This window comes from Rhinolophus hipposideros (assembly GCF_964194185.1).
Source record: "Rhinolophus hipposideros genome assembly, chromosome: 6".
NCBI lineage: Eukaryota > Metazoa > Chordata > Mammalia > Chiroptera > Rhinolophidae > Rhinolophus > Rhinolophus hipposideros.
Window position 1 is genome coordinate 94837450 of NC_138052.1, and position 18322 is coordinate 94855771.

General features: G+C 40.4%; 1 protein-coding gene across 2 annotated transcripts in view; it reads left to right on the top strand.

The window, feature by feature from the left end:
* DIS3L2 (DIS3 like 3'-5' exoribonuclease 2) overlaps window positions 1–18322 on the top strand; it is a 307560-nt gene that overhangs the window by 92884 nt on the left and 196354 nt on the right. For both annotated transcript variants that reach the window (XM_081051782.1, XM_081051783.1), the window contains exon 6: window positions 10617–10851. In XM_081051782.1, the coding sequence (XP_080907908.1) occupies window positions 10617–10851 (235 nt within the window). The remainder of the gene's footprint in view (window positions 1–10616; window positions 10852–18322) is intronic.

The following is an 18322-nucleotide window of genomic DNA, read 5'->3' on the forward strand; positions in this document are numbered from 1 at the left end:
GGGATGTGACTGAGATTTTAAATAGGGTGACCCAAGAAGGCCTCACTGAGAATGAAAACTGAAGGAAGTGGGGGAGCTATCCTTGTGGCGATGGCAGGAGAGAGCAGGTAGGTGCCCATGTGTTCAGGGAGTGCAGAGGCTGAGGCAGGGAGTAGTTGGAGATGGGGCCAGAGGGTGCATGGGGCTGGGGCCTGTGCATGAGCTCATGTTGGGGTTTGAGCTCTGATGGCGGCGGGAAGCCGTGGAGGATTCAGGCCACTGACATGACATGGCTTCTATTTCATAGGCTTACTGTGACTGCTGTGTTGGGAATAGCCTGAAAGGGGGCGAGAGTAGAAGACCCGTTACGAGGCTCTTGGTAGATCCAGGTGAGAGATGATGGAGCCTGCACCAGGGGGGTGAGCAGGAGGCCGTGAAGGTGGAGAGACAGGGTGAGCTGAGGAATGTGACGGGGTGTGTGTGTGTGTGTGTGTGTGTGTGTGTGTGTGTGAGAGAGAGAGAGAGAGAGAGAGAGAGAGAGAGAGAGGGAGAGAGATTGATTAATCGACCTATAAGGATAACAGGATTTTTTTGGTCTGAGTAACCAGAATGGAAATTGTTCTGTTCTTATTAACTAAATACAAGGTACTCTTGGACGAACTACCTTAAGGAAACAAAATTCCCAATAACGGACATGCTTGTAAGGACGTCTGTAATGTGTCTTTAAAATGGTATGTCCATGGCCGTATTTTATACAATGAAAGAAGCTATTGGCAAGCCTTGCCAGGAACTCCCTGTGGAAATATCAATTGCTTTTCTTGGCTTCAAGTTATTTCCTGAACAGTGTGTTATACTTTGTCCCAAGTGTGCCATTAAGGGATTTGGAAGTTTGTTAAAACATGTGTGGCAAGTAAGTGCTGTCACTTAAGCCTGGTCGGAAGAGCCAAGAAAGGAGAAGCAGCGGCTAGGTGGATGCGGACTTGCGTTAGCTCTGAATCAGAGGTTCAGGTAGCGGATAGGCAGGCACGGCGGTATCTCCTCTGTGCAGGCCTCCGCCGACACGGTTCAGACGGCCCTCACAGCGCAGAGCACCTGTGGACCTAGGTGTATGCAGATCTTCTGGAAAAGCTGCCAAGTTGATAGCAACCCCCATCCCTGGGGAATGCAATATAATTTACTTGGTAGAACAGAATTTTCCAGTGCTAATATAGACTTGCTCTTTTTGTAAGATTTGAAACAGCACTCTTCAAAGATGGCTTTTGTGTTCAAGGAAGGGCTTTTCTGTCTCAGTAAGTGGGGAAACTATGAAACGTTTCCTTCTTGGAGTTTGGGTAAGCCGTGCATGATGGAAATGTTACTTGGCGTTTTTATTTAGGATTCCGTTGGAATTGTTTGGTTACAGGGACTCTTTCTGTTGCTGTCCAGTTTTGAAATATATTAATTTTAAAAGGAAGGGGAAGAAGGTCTAATCAATATCAAACAGTTTTGAAGTGGCCAGATTTTTATTCCAGTGAGGTTGAGGTGCTGTTTGCAGTTGATCTAAATTACAGCTCAGTGTAGACATTTTTCTCCCCCCTTTCTAAGAGATGGACAGATGGGTACTTCTCAACTCTGGGGGAGTCAGGAAATGTCCCTGGAAATTGTGCTCAGATCTAGGCTTTCTTTTCTTTATCTAGGCACTTGTGACTTTTTTTTGCCAAAACTGTTGTTTTCAAATTGGAGAACGGTGAACTTTATCGTGATTTTGAGTTTATATTGAAACTGGAGTTATAATGTGGATAGAAAGGGCTAGAATTATTTTAGAGAAATGCCTTTATTTAAATGGCTTCCAATTTTATTCATTTGCATTTGTATTTACATTTACTTCTTATAGTGATAAGTTTCAACTGTGATGAAATAACTGGTGATTCTTTCCTGGTTTCCAGACGCAGAATGCTAATGGGGCAGCAGGCGGCATCATGTGGTCAAGCTTCTGAATTTAGCTGGCTCTTGCTGCTTGGTAGTTACTTTATTTCTCGTAATTTTAAAAAAAAATGCTTCTTTTACAGCTGATTGAAATCTATCTCATTCTCTTCAGAAGAAGAGAAAAGGAAACCAGTATTTAATGAGCATGTTTTATATGCCAAGCATTTTGCGAGCCTCTGGGGAATATAAAAAATGAATGTGACATGGTTTGCTGTCCGAGAGAGACGTGCAAACAAAGCAGTGGAATACAGGCTGATCAAGAAACCATATAATGAAAGGAGAGTAAAGGAATAGCAGTGGAACAAAGGAAGCAAACAGAACATTTCTTAAGTGGGGGGGGGGGGGGTTAGAGAAGCATTCCCAGGAGAGCAGGATCCTGAATTTTCAGTATTTGCCAGGCAGACAAAAGACGCAGAGGTACTCCATGCAGTGGGTATTAGTGGAGCCAGCTGTATGTGCAAAGCTCACTGTGAATCTGTTTGCAGGAAATCTCCCAGAAGAGTGTCCAGGACGACGAGCACTAGACTTAGCACCCTAGAGAGTGTATGTCACAGCTCTGCCATTTAGCTGCTGTGGGACTGTGACGTGTCTGAACCGGTGTTTTCCTCCGGGAGATGGTGATAATTATTCTTCTCTGTACCGCCCATGGTCACTGTGTGGATCACACCGTGAATGTGTGCAAAAGCACAGGGAAGGTTATACAGTATGAATATGAAGAGTGAGAATAAAAGCCTTCGTGTTTATTATGATTAACATATTCATAGTTGTGGTTAAATCCCCTCTACTTCATTAACGCCTTTCTTGTTGAACCCCCTTTATTTGAGTCTTTCTCAGGGCTCTATTCTCAGATTCTCTTTTCAGTTGATACTTGGCCCTGGGACACCTTTGCTTAACTGCCAACGCCTTGTCGTTAATTCTCTAATCTAGATTTCTGTTCCCTGGTGCGCTCTTCCCATTTTCAGACTTAACATTTCCAGCTGCCACCTGGATGGTCCTTACCACCTTGAACTTCCTGGGTCTAAAGACTAAATTTGATTCCCACAATACAAATTCACTTATTAAGTTCCTACCATGTCGCAGGCACCTGTGCTAAGAGCTTTTCGTCTATTATCTCAGTTCCCAGAATAATCTTATAATATTGGATACTCTTGGCCCCATTTTAAAGATAGTGAAACTGAGATTCACAGAGATTAAATAACTTTCCCAAAGTGGATTAGCTAGTAAGCATAAGAGCCATGACACAGATTCAGTTTTATTGACTAGAGTTTCTGCTCTCAACTTCTTTTCTCTACTTCATCACACTTTACAGTAAAGACCAGACTCACTACATGGGCATTCTGGGCTCTTCATGTCCACTTCTTCATCTGACTTTCTCACTTACTGTACATTTTCACTATTACTTGCCTTTCCTAAAGGAAAATTTGCATTTTCTTAGCTCCTTATAGACATTTCGCCAAGTGGAAATGCCTTTCGCATATATGTCTTTCCCCATCTTAGTCTTCTTTTCCTGTGTTCACCCGTCAAATCCTGGGGTACGCAGGCATATCGTGGAGTAGCCAGGGCAGGCATTGAGATGGTCTGTTTCTACTTCACTGCTCCTTATTGCAGAGGGCTGGGTCAGTTTCCATCCAGTCCATCAGTGTGTTGCTGTACAATCTTGCTAACATTTGCTACTGTCAGGATTTTTAGATTTGCCTATTTGTGAGTTGGTAGTGATAGCTCATTGTGGTTTTAATTTCCATTTCTCTGATGAGTAATGAGGCTGAGCAACGTTCCATCTTTATTGGCTATTTGTCACTTCCACTTGGTGAAATGCCTGTAAGCCTTTTCTCCATTTCTCTGTAGGGTTGGCTTCTATTAATCTGTAGGAATTCTTTATATATTCTGGAGATGAGCACTTCTATGGCTTATCTTTTAAAATTTCTTTTACATTATCTTAGGATAAAAGGAAACTTTTAATTAACGGAGTTGAACTTATCATTATTTTCTTTTATGGCAGTGCTTTTTGTGTATGTTTAAAATGTATCTCCCTATATATTTTCTCAAATCCTGCCAGCCTTTTAAATAACCATTGTAGTCATTTTCCACTCACATGATTGCATACTGTCTCTGACTCAACACACGTTCTTGTCTTCGAAAGAGGGGGATTCTATGAGCCATTTTGCCATCCCTTTGCTAACATAGGGCTTGTGTTCCTCTTAAAGCACGGAAGTCATGCTACACCCACCCTGCCTTTCCAAAAGGTCTGGCTCCCCTCTCTTGGGTCTCTGAACTCAAGATTCTGAACTTAGGCCTCCTCCCTATTCCTTTCAATGGTGAACTTCCCCTAGCCTCCCCTTAGTTTCATCCCTAATTGTTTTCAGGGTTCCTCCTAGGTGCTACTGACGAGGCCAGCTTATTGCTCTCTATCCCCCAGAGCACAAGGATTGCAGCCTGAAGGAGCAAGGGGATCACCTTTTCCTCCCATCACACTGCCACACCACTCTATTGCCTATTGTCCCTTCCAAAAGGAGACAGACAATAGGTCGATTAGGGATCTGGTCCCGGTAAAACTGACTGTAGGGTGTGTCAGAGAAAGTGTGTGTGTGGACATGTACGGGTGCGTTTGTGTTTGGGGGAGGAGAGTACAAGGACATTAAAATAAAGTATTGTAGTGTGCTATTTTCTTGAGCATTTTTAGTAGCTGCAAATGACACATTTATTTCATATCACTTCTCCCCAATTGCTATCTGCCTATCTTTTCATTGTTTATTTTTATTAGCAGGGTTTATGCGATGCCCTTCCTACCCTGTTCATGGAACAAGATTGAGCGTGAGAAAGTTCTGTATGACCCAGCAGTTTGATTCCCTCCCTCACCATTTCTGTCCCGTCCTCCAGAGACTAGACTAAATCTCCAAAGGAGAAATAACCCTGGTTGCAGCGTGCACTCGGAATACTAAGTGCCGTCTGCTGCCTCACTGTCTCAGGTCTGTGGAGGCCACCAGAGGGACTTTTCAAGTCCCCAGTTAACCAGGTCAGTAATCCGTCCTTTCTTCTCAGGCCCTCCTCCTCTTCTCTGAGCCCAGAGCTCTGCAGAATATCCACCAACCTGAGCTGGACGCCTTCAGCACCAAACCGAATTTACTCTCCTTACTTGTACTTTCTGGCAGAGTATTTTCTATCTGTTTGTAGAGATCCATTTTTCAGCTTTCATCTGATTCTCAGAGGATCTGCTAAACTTCAAAGCAGACAACCACTGACCTAGTCTTTTCAACTTTTTCAAGGTCATTCTCTCACAAGGCTTCTTACTTTACATATCCAAAGAAAATTGGGCTACTAGTTTCTAACGCACATACTCATATGTGGAAACTGTTCTGAAAGCTCTCTGGCATCCTGATAGCATTTTATATTCCCTTCTTCATTGTTCTACCCATGTATCCATCTGTTTATCAGATGAATATCATCAGATTAAGCACCTAGATTGATTATACAAGTTGCTGTAGAATATACGAAGGTGTGTAAGGTATAATTAGTGAGCATATAGTCTTAGCAGATGAAGTAAATCATATACATAATACTGATATCGTGAAGAAATTGAGAAGTACCATTGAAGAGGTATAGATAAATTGCTTTGAGATTTTAGAAAAGGGAGAATTTACTTTGTCTAAGGCAGGTGGTGGTGATGGTGGGGGTTGGGGGGCAGGGTGGGGAGGAACTGGGGAGACTGGTGGATTCTGGATAATAGAAAATCCAAGCCATTTGGACGAGATCTTGAGAGATGGGTAGACCCACATGTGGAAGTATTGGATGCAGTGTGCCCTCTCTGGTTCTTTCTTTATTCAAAGGAGACTTGAGCATACACTGTGCCAGGCTTAACCATGGTCAATTCATGGAGTTTACAGTTTATTAGGGGAGATCGACTCTGAATAAGTCATTTTCTAGTTAATTAGTACATTCATTCAATAGGTATTTGAGTGGCTACTAACTACTGTTCTTGACTCTTGGAATTCAGCAGTGAATAAAATAGCCTCTGTGCTCATGAAACCTAAATTCTATTTGGGAGACAAAGTAAATAAGTCTGCAGTGTATTCGCAGGTAGTGATAAGTACAGTGATGAAAAGTAAAGCAGGGTAAGAGGACAGAGTAATGACAGTGAGGTGGGGCTCTTTGAATTAATGTGACCAGGGAAGGCCTCTCTGAGAGGAGGTTATTTGAGCCGAGACCAGAGCAAAATGAAGACTGAGCCCTGTGGCTAGCTGGGCAGATAGTTTTCCAGATAGAGGGAATAGCAAATGTGAAAACCTCAAATGGAATGATTTAGTATTCTAGGAGTAGCAAGATCTCTAGGATTAGAGTATAATTTGCAAAGGAAGAAGTTGTAGAAAATGAGAATGGAAAAATGGGTATAGATAGGCCAGATTTGACAGGCCTTGTGGCATGGCAATAGAAGGATGTTGGGAAGCTATTGGGAGCATAACATGATCAGATTTATGTTTTAAAAGGATTTCTCTAGCTGCTTTGGTCTGAAGTAGAAACCAGGAGACCAGTTATTGGTGGTAGTTCATCAAGGAGATAAAGGTTCCTGGATTTGTGTAGTAACAGTGGAAATGGCAAGAAGAAGGACCAATGGATTCTTCTGATGGATTGGATGTGGGGCATGAGAGGGAGAGCCAAGGGTGATGCCAGTGAGGTGCCATTGGCTGAGAGAGAGAATGCTAGGAGAGGAATGTGTTCTGGTGGGGATCAAAGGTTCTCCTATTTGAGGTGCCAGCTGACATCCAAATGAAGATGTCTAGTAGGGAATTGGATATGAGTGTGGAATTCAAGGGAAAGGTCAAGAATAGGCATTTACTTTGAGGAATTAATAGCATATAGAGATTTAAACCCATAAAACTGGATGAAATCTCCTAGGGAGTAAGTGTAAAAGGACCCTCTCCCCAGTGTTTAATGTGTTACGCTGTTCCCGTTATCGGGTCAGATTCAAGTTCAACTTTTGGGGCAAAAGTACTTCCTAGATGGCTGTACGTATTTCCTATTATAGTGCATGAGGAAGCACTTTGATTCTTTCTTTTTTTAAGATAATCAATATTTATATTGATCAGGCATTGCCATTCCACCTATTATAACAGTCCATCCTCATCAGGTTATGACATTGATTTTAGTAACCATTGATGATTGTATCCTGAATCCATTATTTCTATAGGGATGGCAAAATGGTGGTATTTAATATCTTTCCTTCTTAATGAGCTCAAACGCTTCTATAAAGAAGCACTTCATCTCTTCAACTATTTGGTTAACTTGAGATACAGTTTGTATAGGACAGGTAGGATAAATGCTTAGAATTTTCTAAGGGTAACCAGAGAGGGAGCCTTTTCATGATTTTTCCTGAGTCCTTTAGGCAAGATCAAGATCATCTTAGCCTTTGATAGCTTCCTTGTTTTCCTGGTATGACAGGATGTTCCAGGACAATCTTGTCTATTTCCTGTCTCAGACTTGAATTATCCGTTTGTCTAAGGAGTTCCACAATCCTCACTCTTAACCAATATGCAATATGGAATTGTTTTAGGGTGCCTTTTGGATCCTGTGATCTTATGATGATCTTTTCCCCAAAAAACATTTGTTCTATTCTTGTGTGTACTGGGATAACAGAATGAAAATACTTTTAAAATGCAACATATTAACTTGCATTTTAATTACATAGTTTCAAATGACTTGATTGATTCATTAATTCCTGCTACCTTACAGCATTTTTTGATTTAGTAACTCAAAAGTGAATTTAGTGCTCGAAACACGAATTCTTGAGTATAGCTAATCTAAACCATGGAGATTATCATAAAGTCAGAACTGAGTTGGTTTTAAAATGTGCTGTACAACAAAGCTTGCTGTACTCTGGTTATTGCTTTCCACTGATCTCCTCTTCCCACTGACGTTCTAGAACTTTGTATGTGTGAGCTAAAGTAAGTAGGCAGAATCCTTGTGATTACGGAATTCTTGTATCTTACAGAGAGAGAGAGAGAGAGAGAGAGGGAGGGAGGGAGGGAGGGAGGGAGAGAGAGAGAAAGACTACCTTTCGTTGTAGGATAGTTAAGACTTCAAATTTTATAAAGTCAGAATTCTGGTTCCCTTTGTAATATTTTCTCCATAGCCTGTGGGAATTAATTCCTTTGTGAAACCATCAGTGGCAGAGGTAAATACGTAATAAAACTGGACCCCTTTGCTTCCCGTCTTTCCAGGAGACTACATTTTGCCTGCTAGTATAACTCTATCCAGCATGTCAGTCGTTTTCTTTCACCTCTGCCCCAACTACCCTCTCTCTGAGATGAAGTATGGGGGTGATGTGGAACAAACAGTAGACCAGTGTTCCTGTTGTAGCTCGTGCTTTAGGAACAGGGTGTGTGCGGTCCCCCCTGCCTGTGTGGGCTGCTTAGACAGTGCCCGAGGTTGTGTTCATTCTTCGAGGACAGTCGGGACAGAACTTCCTAGATGTTCATGAATTGGCCGGGCACATTTAAGGAACTTGAATATGTTTGCTGATTTGAGTGATGTCAAATTCTTTTTCTTTTCTAACTCGGCAGTAAATTCTCTGTTATTTGAATGATGTACTCTGGGTCAGGTATGAAACCAGGACTTCTGTGGTAAGGCAGAAGTACACAGAGGAGAGCTGGTTTTATAATTGTATATGAATTAAAGATCTGGCTGTGCCTTCACTGGTAGGTTCTCATCTAGGAAACGAATCTTTTTAGATATTTCTGTTCTAGCCGGTTGAACTTTTTTTTTACTGTCATAGAAAAGGAGTCTTGCTTGCTTTAAAGTTCTCATGGAAATAACAAATGAATAAACGAATGAATGAATCTGACAAGAGTCAAAACATGGCAAGAGTTGATAGAAAATTTCATTAGATATATTCACAAATTGGGACTCAAGTTTTCAACTTTTTAAAAAAAGTTTATTAAAAGGCACAATTGTGCTCAGAAGAATTAACCATCGTTTACAAGTTTTTCTGTTACTATGTTTTCATGAAGTGATTTTTTAAAATTTGGGGACTATATTCTTAGAGTCTATTTTCTGATTGTGAATATATTTGTAATATTTTACTTTGATTTTCTGGGAGGATATTATAATGTTATCTGGGGATGGTTATATTAATTGGAATCTGTGGCATTAAAATATTCTGGGAAAGATTGAATAACTTTTTCTGCCTTGTGTAAGATGAAGAACTTTCATTAAGCATGTTGTTTGTGTGATCTAATTTGAACGTTAATCTGGTTTGTTGAAGGCACGCATCTATTTTGAAACCTGGAGGCTAAACTCAGAAAAACATTAGGCCTCTTATATCCTATAAGCACATGGAGAAGCTGCTTTAGAGGAGCTCACTCACTTCCTTCAGGTCTCTGCTCAAATGTCGCCTAATCCGGGAGGCACACCCTAACCGCCCTACTGGTGAACTAACCTCACTCGCTCCCAACCAGTATTTTCTTACTACGTGTTTTCTTACTAGCACTTACGACTGTTTGATTGTGTACACTGCTGTGTCCTTCCCACCAAGAGCAGTGCATGGCTCCATGATAGGTACGCTGTAATGACTTGTTGAATGAGTACATTGTTCGCCATCTGTGTCCCCACTAGTAGGCAGGCCTCATGAGGGTGCCTGGCACGAGGTGGCCTTCTAGCATTTGTTTGAAAGAATGAAATGGTCACTACCAATAGTGATCAAATTCATTTCTCTCTCTCTCTCTCTCTCTCTCTCTCTCTCACACACACACACACACACACACACACACACACACACACACACACGATCACGTTTTAATTCTGTTTAAATTGCATATAGATTTCTTATCCAGAAATAGATTCTTGAAAGGATGTCATGCTGTAAGTACCATCTAGAACCCACAAAACCTGTGTTTTTGCTAATGTAGAGGGGCAGTCTTACTTAGAGAGTCACTTATTTTCAGTCACTAAACAACACTGGTATATTTTAATGTAGTGCCTTTAGAAAGCAGAGTATTGTCACATGACTGTCATGTGATAAACTCGTTAGATGGAGTCATATCTGGATTCTTCTGTTTGCTTCCTTCTTTTGTTTTTCAATTGAAAATATTTGACTATTGTGTAAATGCTTCCTTCTTATTGCCAGTGTAAATGTTCATCGATTGTGTGCTTTCTATGTTGATTTCAGGCCTCAAAACGGAGAATTAAGGATATATATTTTTCATGAGAACATTTCGTAAACTTTTGTTCACACTGAACTTTTGTTTTTCTGCTTCATCTTATGTTTTTGTGGTTTCATTGGGAATGTCGTGACGTACTGTTGAGTTCCTGTATCATTACCCAGCATCCTTACTGATCTCATGTCATGCACCGTTATGAAGTAGCATGGCACTTCCGGGGTTCAGGGCCTTCAGGGAGAGGGTATGAGTGTATATGAGAAAAATGAGGAGTAGACGTGGCATTAATCCTGGGCATCTTGAAGAGCCGAGTGCCACCCTGGCACTGCTGGGTTGCTCATCTCCAGAAGGGAGTCTGAGCATCTGGAAAATAAAGATCCTTTTTCAGGCTACGTGGTAAGTGTCCAATGTTGTGAGCTTCTGAATGTGCAGTTTTTTCCTTAGGAAAGAAAAATGAAAAAGGCAAATCTGCTCTTTCCCTTTCTTTCCTCCAATGATTTAGCAGAACTTTTGTGTTTTCTTCAGGTAATTAAACCTGAGAGTGGTGACAAAGAAACAGAAGGTGCCTATGAATCAGACCCGCCCGAGGAGCTGTGTGGAAGCCATGTCCTGCAGCCGTCCCCGAAAGGCTGTAATGACAGTCCTGATGTCAGTACAGAGGCCCAGTTTGATGACAGCGATGCAGAAAACGGACATGGCAGCACACAAAATGTTCTGGTTGATGGTGTTAAGAAACTCTCAGTTTGTGTTCATGAAAAAGGTGAGTACTGGATTGCTGCCTGACACTTGATTTTAGTAAGCTGATAGTTTTAAGAATTGGAATTCTCTCTGTGCTCCAGAATCAACCCCACAATGCATTTGGCATCTTCCAGATTTCTGACCTGTGGCAATGTTTTGGAAAGGGGGGTCTTTGACAGACTTCCAGCTGCTGGTTATGAGGGGGGCAACAGTGCCACTGGTGGTTTATGTGGCCAGTGGTTGCCATTGTCATTTCCTGGTAGGTTTTGAGATGTGTTGTTAGCTAACCTGAAATTTCCTGTGATGAGCCCAGTCCCACCCTGTGGTTGATATGAGCAGAATTAAACCAATCTTTAAAATCCTTACACAAAAAGCACTTCATTGTACCCTGGCCTTTTCTTTCACTCAGTACATTTTAAAAGTATTTATGTCATTGGTGGTGGGAATGGATCATCTTAAATTTGATAAGTAATTTAGCTTTTTGTCGACAGAAAAATATCCAGTCCAATAAAAAGTCTCATATGAGTTCATTTGAGCCAAACTGACAATTGCTGGGAAGCAAAATCTCAATGGATTAAGAAAATGGTCTGGAAAATGGCAGTTTTGCAGTTTATTTTACAGATTAGAATCAAAGGAGGGTTACATGAAATCCGTTGGTGGTAGATTAAGGGGGCGGGGGAAATTTCTGGGATTGGATAAAAAGTAAAACAGAGAGACACACACTTCTTTTTCCTGGGCATATACCAGATCGTTAATAATTAACACAGCACCTAGAGATGGTTTTCAGGGAACAGGATAACAATGAGGGGTTCTGTGGTCTCATGCTGTGGTGCCCATGGTTGTGCCTTTGAGGGGTCTGGAAAAGAAGTTTACTCCGACATTTCAAAGGGATGTTATTTTAGATGCAGAAAGACAACAGACAATTTCAAAGTTAAAGGTTGATCTTTGTCGAGGAAGCTCAGTAGCTTACTAGGATGTGACCGCCTGCCATGACCCACTTTTAGTTAGAAGTTTTACATTCAGACCACCCTCTGTGGCTAGTTATTTCTGGGTTTGCCATGCAGGCCTTCCCTGAGCTTGTCAGGTTTAGTATGTGGCCCCTTTTTGGTCCACATTTATAAAATGTTTTGATTTTAAGCCTTTAAGAAAGCGTCGTCTTTCCCCTGACCAAAAGCAGGGAAAATGGGTCCTCTGAATGCAGAAGATAGCAGGTGCAAACACGTGGGTGAGGAGCTGTGACCGAGGGCTCTGCCTGACCACAGTCTGAGTAACTGAGCTGTGAAAGTTGACATATTTCAATGTATAGACTGCTAAGAGGTTATAAATGCAGGGAGTATATTTTCTAGCCAAATTGAGTTTTATGCATATTGTGAAATGGAAAAGATTGACCTGGCTAGGCCTATTAGCATATGAGTTTTTTATCAGGAAGAAATTTCTGGCCCAATCCCCATGAAAGGCTAGAAGAAATGCAAGAAGATTGCTAAAGGAGGAGACTCAGCAGATACCCTGGGGTAGGATTGGTGAGCACACCTCGTTGATCCTGGATAAAACAGGAGGTGATTGCTGGCAGTGACTGCTTAGGGTGCACCCTGTTTCTCCACAGCTGCCCAAGCAGTGACCGGGGGCAGCGAACATTTTCTGAAGGCGGAATCGCTTTCTGGTGTTAAGTTCTGCTCATTCAGACGGACCTTCCAACTTTGGACCTCGTTTTGAATGAAGAGGCTACGGCTTCCTCAGTATCCCACCAGAGGTAGTGACCTGAAGGCACCAGGTTCTTTCTGTTCTGCGGCCTGCTGAGATAACTAGGAGTAGTTTCACTGTGTCCCAGCCAGTGTCATTGGGATGCTAGTCCTTGAAATGTCATTCTTCTGATGTTTCCTTTTTCTTCCTTTACAAATAGTTGAATACCGTGATCCTTTTCTGAGAGTGCATGTGTATTAGCATAATGGCGTCAATCGTGAATCATGTCTTTTCTATGAGAAGGGAAATAACCAGAACCTTAACTAGCCAGATCCTTCATCATTAAGATCACCAAGGGAGAGAGATACTAGCAGGATGAAGTCAGGCAAAGGAGCACTTTAAAACGGACTGTTTGGCCCAAAACTACTTCGTGGAAGTGGAGGTCTGGTGATTGGACTTGCAGACCTCAGCAGCCCTTTTCCCTGGGGCTCCGAGGTGAAGGGATAAGATGCCTTGACTTCCATTAGTAATTGGTACCAGTACAAGGGCAAGGAAGTGCGGATGGAGGGAAGTGATGGCAAAATTGAGGCCCAGGGTGGACACTCATAATCCACTTGGCCCTTTCGTGGGAAATTCTGCTGCCAGACGTGCTCTTGATTTGTCCTCTATTGTAATTCTCTTCCTTCTCTCTTACAAATAAATATCATTGAATGCTTTACAGGTCCACTGTTTTTTCTTTCCTCTTTTTATGTATGTTTTTTCTTTCCTCTTTTTACAGTCTTCCTAGCCTACTGTTATTTATATTGCTTCCTTACTAGCCCTGACTGAGGGAGCAGCCTTAATCTTGCCCTCAGTATCTGGTACAAATTTCTCTTTCCTGCTAGCCTCTAAATAGAGAGTTTGTGAAACCACATGGCTGTTTCTCATTTCTTGCCCTCTTGATATTTAGGAAAATTGCAATTTGCTCTTTTAAAAATCATGGTGTTTTTTAGGATATTTTAACCAGCTTCTCTTGTCTGGATAATATAAAATCTGGTTACAGTTAAGATGTTAGTACTTTTTGCACCACTTAAGGTTTTGAAATTTGTTATTGAAACAAACCATAACCTTAAGAACATTATAAACTTTTCCTTAGACTTCTAGAAAGGTTCTTTGCTTTGTGTTATAATTGCAAACGGAGTGTTTATCCTGGTTCACACTTGTGTTCTAAACAGTGTTTTTTATTTGTTTACTTTTGTTTTACTATGTTTCTTTACCCAAAGCAAATGTTACCTATTGCATATGTATGCATTCTAGATCCCTGTTTCCCCAGGAAGCAAATCTCTAAGAAAACTGCCAGTTTCTCTGGTAAATGAGCAGATAGCCTGCAAGTGTCTGTCTTTGCATTAAGAGAAAAGTTTCTCTGTACATCTCAGACCTACACAATCATTCCTTCTAGGAAGACAGCAGGATCTGCCTCATCCTTAGTCCCTCTGAGAGACAGGGCCAAAGACCTGGGCCCCTTCTGTGGGTCCAGCCCCACAGCCTCCCAAGGCTGAGCTTTTACCACTTTCCAGGCAGCAGTGCTTTTGTCAGCACGGGAATCTGCCATCTGACAACCCCAATACATTTTCTTAGCTCCCAGATGTGTGAGTAACAGTTGCCTGGTTAGCAACCTCCGAAGGATAGAAATCGTGATGGCCAAGTGATGCAGTAGCTGTCTTTCATCATCGGAATGTTGAGAACACTGTGGCCTCTGGACCTTGGTGATCGTGACCTAATCAGGTTGTGGTGTATGTTTCCTGTTCTCTATCCGAGCAGGGTCTGCCAGAGACCTGATTCAGTTTTCTGGTCTGGAGACAAGCCTCTACCAGTACGCTGATGGCTCAACATGGGTTTGAATGTAGAGTCGGTGACCCTTTCACTTTTCTGGCCCCTGGTCACCTTCAGCTCTTTCCGGAAGGGAGAATCCACATGGAATCCTTGATCCCTTCTGAGGTTTGAGTTGATCCACTACTGACTGCAGGAGTCAGGAAGAGCCCCTTTTTCTCACGTAAGTTTCATCTCCTACCAGTGACAAGCCTGGCTGGGTTTGCGTTCTCTTTCCTTGGATAAAAAAATAACTGTATTGCCCTTTGGCTGAACAAGCAGACTCGTATACTATTCTCCCATGATACTTTGGAGTTACTGCAATTCCAGGACCCTTTCTACTGACTGGCAGGAACCCCTCTTTCTTTCTTGCAGATAAATTTCTTCATTCTTTTATTACTAACGTTTCCAGATTCTGAGATCAAATCTTCCCTACCCTTTTTGTTTCCTAGCTCTCCACTGTGAATAATGATGATTATACCACTAGAATACAGTCATGTTTGCTTCAGAAGTTACATTGAAAATTATATATGTAGCAGTTTCTCATCAACCACAATTTTGGGACAATACTTTTGTGCCAATGTTTTACAAATCTCATGGAAAATGTAAACCCTTGTCTACACCTATGTCAGAAGGATACAGTGGGAATTTTTGCTTCCCCGTCTGTTGGACTGAGCAGACAGTTATATCAGGTGTGATTCAGAGAGAGACGGATGGTCAGGGTCTACAATGTCTTAAGACCCAAATCCTGTACTAGACCAGCCATTTTCCCCTGTGAGATTCCCAAAAGAAATATATGCACAGAGGATTAGCAAGGCAGAGAAGTGTATTTCTTTAGTAACTGAGGCTTTGACCCAAGCCAGAATGATTAGCCAGTCTGCATTTGTACTAGCAAAGCTTGAGGCTTCGTGTGTCTTCTTTCTCATTCCTGCCAACAGTTAGGATTATTCAGCTTTGTCACTTTTTGTCATCAAGATTAAGTTCTGTTAATTGCCTTTTCATATCATTTTCCTATTGTTCTATCAGGGTTACTGTTCTGTTGTCGATTTGTGGAAATTTCTCATCTGTTCTCTATTAACAATCTCTTTCCCGTTTTAAGCATTACAAATCTCTCCTTCCATTCTGCCATTTAGTCATTTGTTTATTAACTTTGTGATATCTTTCATTGACCAAAAATCCTTAATGTGATGAAAATAATCATATACTTTATGAGTTTTTAAGTTTTTCCCTGTTTCTGGCTCACATAGATATTCTCCCATGTAATGTTATTATTAATTCCACAGTTTTGCCTTTTGCTGAATTTTATGATGCTGATTCTTTATTGATTGAGATTATCATCTGGTTTCTCTCCTCTAAATCTTTTTCTGATATCGAACCATCCTTGAGTTCCTAGGATAAATCCTACTTAATCCCGATGTTTTATTATTTTTAAAATACACTATTGGATTTACTTAGATAATGGTTAGTGTAGGATTTTTGTGTGATGTTAAATGGACCTATCATTTTCTTGGCATTATCTGATGTTTTTAGAATCAGGATTATATCAGCTTCATGAAATGTCCTGGTCAATTTTTGACTGTTTCCTATTTCTCCGGAACAGCTTGTATAAGACAGGAATTAACTGTTCCTTAAAATTTGGTAAAATTCATTGTAAAATTGCCTGCACCTGCTGTTTTTCAGGGGGCAAGATCTTTGCTCTTTTAATCTCTTTCATACTAATTGATCTGTTCAAGTTCTCTCTTTCTGTGCCAATTTTAGCATAACTTAATGGGAATTTATCCACTCAAATGTATTAGCATATAGATATTACTAATACTCTTTAATATTCTTGAATTATTAAAAAAATCTCCTTTTGTATGTACTTTTGCCTCCCTTTCTTTATGTATTTTGATTTTTTTGAATCTTCTCTATTTTCTTGAAAACTCTTGCTTGACAGATACATATCTTATTAATCTTTTTAAGGAGTGTGCTTTTTAGTTGTGATTTTCTTTTTATGATAGATGTGTATATCATTGATATTTTCTCTTATCTTTATTTATTCCCTATTTTGGTGATTCACTTTTTTGCCCTTTTCCCAACTTCTTGAGTTGAGTACTTAGCTTATTTTTTTTAGGTTATTATTTTTAATCTTTTTGTTTCTTATAAAATGTTTTCAAAATTATAAATTTTCCTCTAAATTTCCCTCCTTTTTAACTGTATTCCACAGATTTGAATTGCAGTATTTTTATTATTAGCTCTAAATATTTAATTTTCTTTATGATTTCTTCTGTAACTAGATTGGTTATTTATTAAGGCTGTTTAATTTCTAGGGTTTTTTTTGCTATTCTTTTGATGTTGTTATTTAATTTTTTGTGTATTGTGGTTAGAAAACAGTCTGATATGTTGTTAATTCTTTGTAATTTATTGAAGATTCTTTTATAGTCTATTACATGGCCTTTATTTCTAGATATTCATGTATGCTAAGAAAGATATATATATATATATATATATATATATATATCCCCTTAAACATAATACATAATTATATTGTTTTCTTCATAAACTATTTATTATTTTATGTACTTAATCTGTCAGTTTCTGAGAGGGATGTTTAAACATACATGTCTATAGATTTTGATTTATTTATCCTGCAGTCTTGTCAACTGTGGCTTGATATATTTTGAAGTTGTATTGTTACGTACATACGTGTATAGTAGGATATAGCTAGATATATTTTTGTATATATGCATACCCGTATATGTATTTACACATAAAAAAAATCACTGATATTTATTGAGCATTTACTTTATGCTAGGTTCTAAGTACTTTATAATTAATCCTCATTATGTGTAATTATTTAACCCTTAAAACATATTATCTATTTCAGGAATTTAATGATACCTATTTCAGAGATACTTGTAGTTTTTATTCCCGAAGCACAGAAAAGCTACACAGTTGGTAAGTACACTTTAGAATCCCTGGTAGCTTTTTAAGAAATATCAATGCCTAGATACCACCCCAGGCATTCTGATTCTAGTTGATCTGGTATTTTTAAAAGCTCTCCAGAAATTCAAGGATTCTACTGTGTAGCCAGAATTGAACAGTCCTAGACTTTCCCTCTTAACAGTTATACTATCTCTCTCCTCGTAAGTAGCAGTACACAGAGCACAGGTTAAACATTTGAAGGCAGTCCAACCTTTAGTGTAATAATCGATTCAGTCAAGGATTATCAATAGATACTGAAATCGTTGGGTGAAACGTTGTTGGAGACTAAGACATTCACATGGACTCCAAATGTCACGACACAGTTGACTCACTACTTAATTACATTGGGCGAAACGCCCTTTGATAGTGGACACATGTGGTGGGCACTGCTTTAACCAACTGGTTAAGCTTAGCGTCACTAACAGTGGGACAGGACAGCCCGACATTGTGTGTCTTCTAATGGGATGCCTTATTACACAACACGGCCTGTGAAGCATCCCTGCCAAAAATGTTTCACTTGAATCAAGCCTCTAGCCCAGAGGTGTCAAAACTGCGGCCTGCGGGCCAACTATGGTCCGCAATCCATTGTTAATTGACCTGTATCAAATTGCAAAAATTTATTTAGTTTACTTAAATAAACCAGGTGAGGCAATACGTACTTCACCTCGAGTGAGTGGCCCGGCTATTTGTGTATCTTACCGCATACGGCCCTTGGTAAAAAACGTTGAAAAAAGTTTGGACACCCCTGCTCTAGCCCTAACTGCTAGTATACTGGAAATGTAGGGCATTCTGGAGCAAGTTAAGTGACACCATGGGAGAAATAATAGGGTGGATCTGGTAGGTGGGATAATCTATGAGACAACCAGCCTGTACTGTTCAACGAAGGCCAGTGTCATGAAGAACCAAAAACAAGGGGAAATGATCTAGAGGAAGAGGGACCAAAAGAAATTTAACCAAAAATAATATGTGAGCCATGATTAGATCGTGGATTGGGGAGAAAA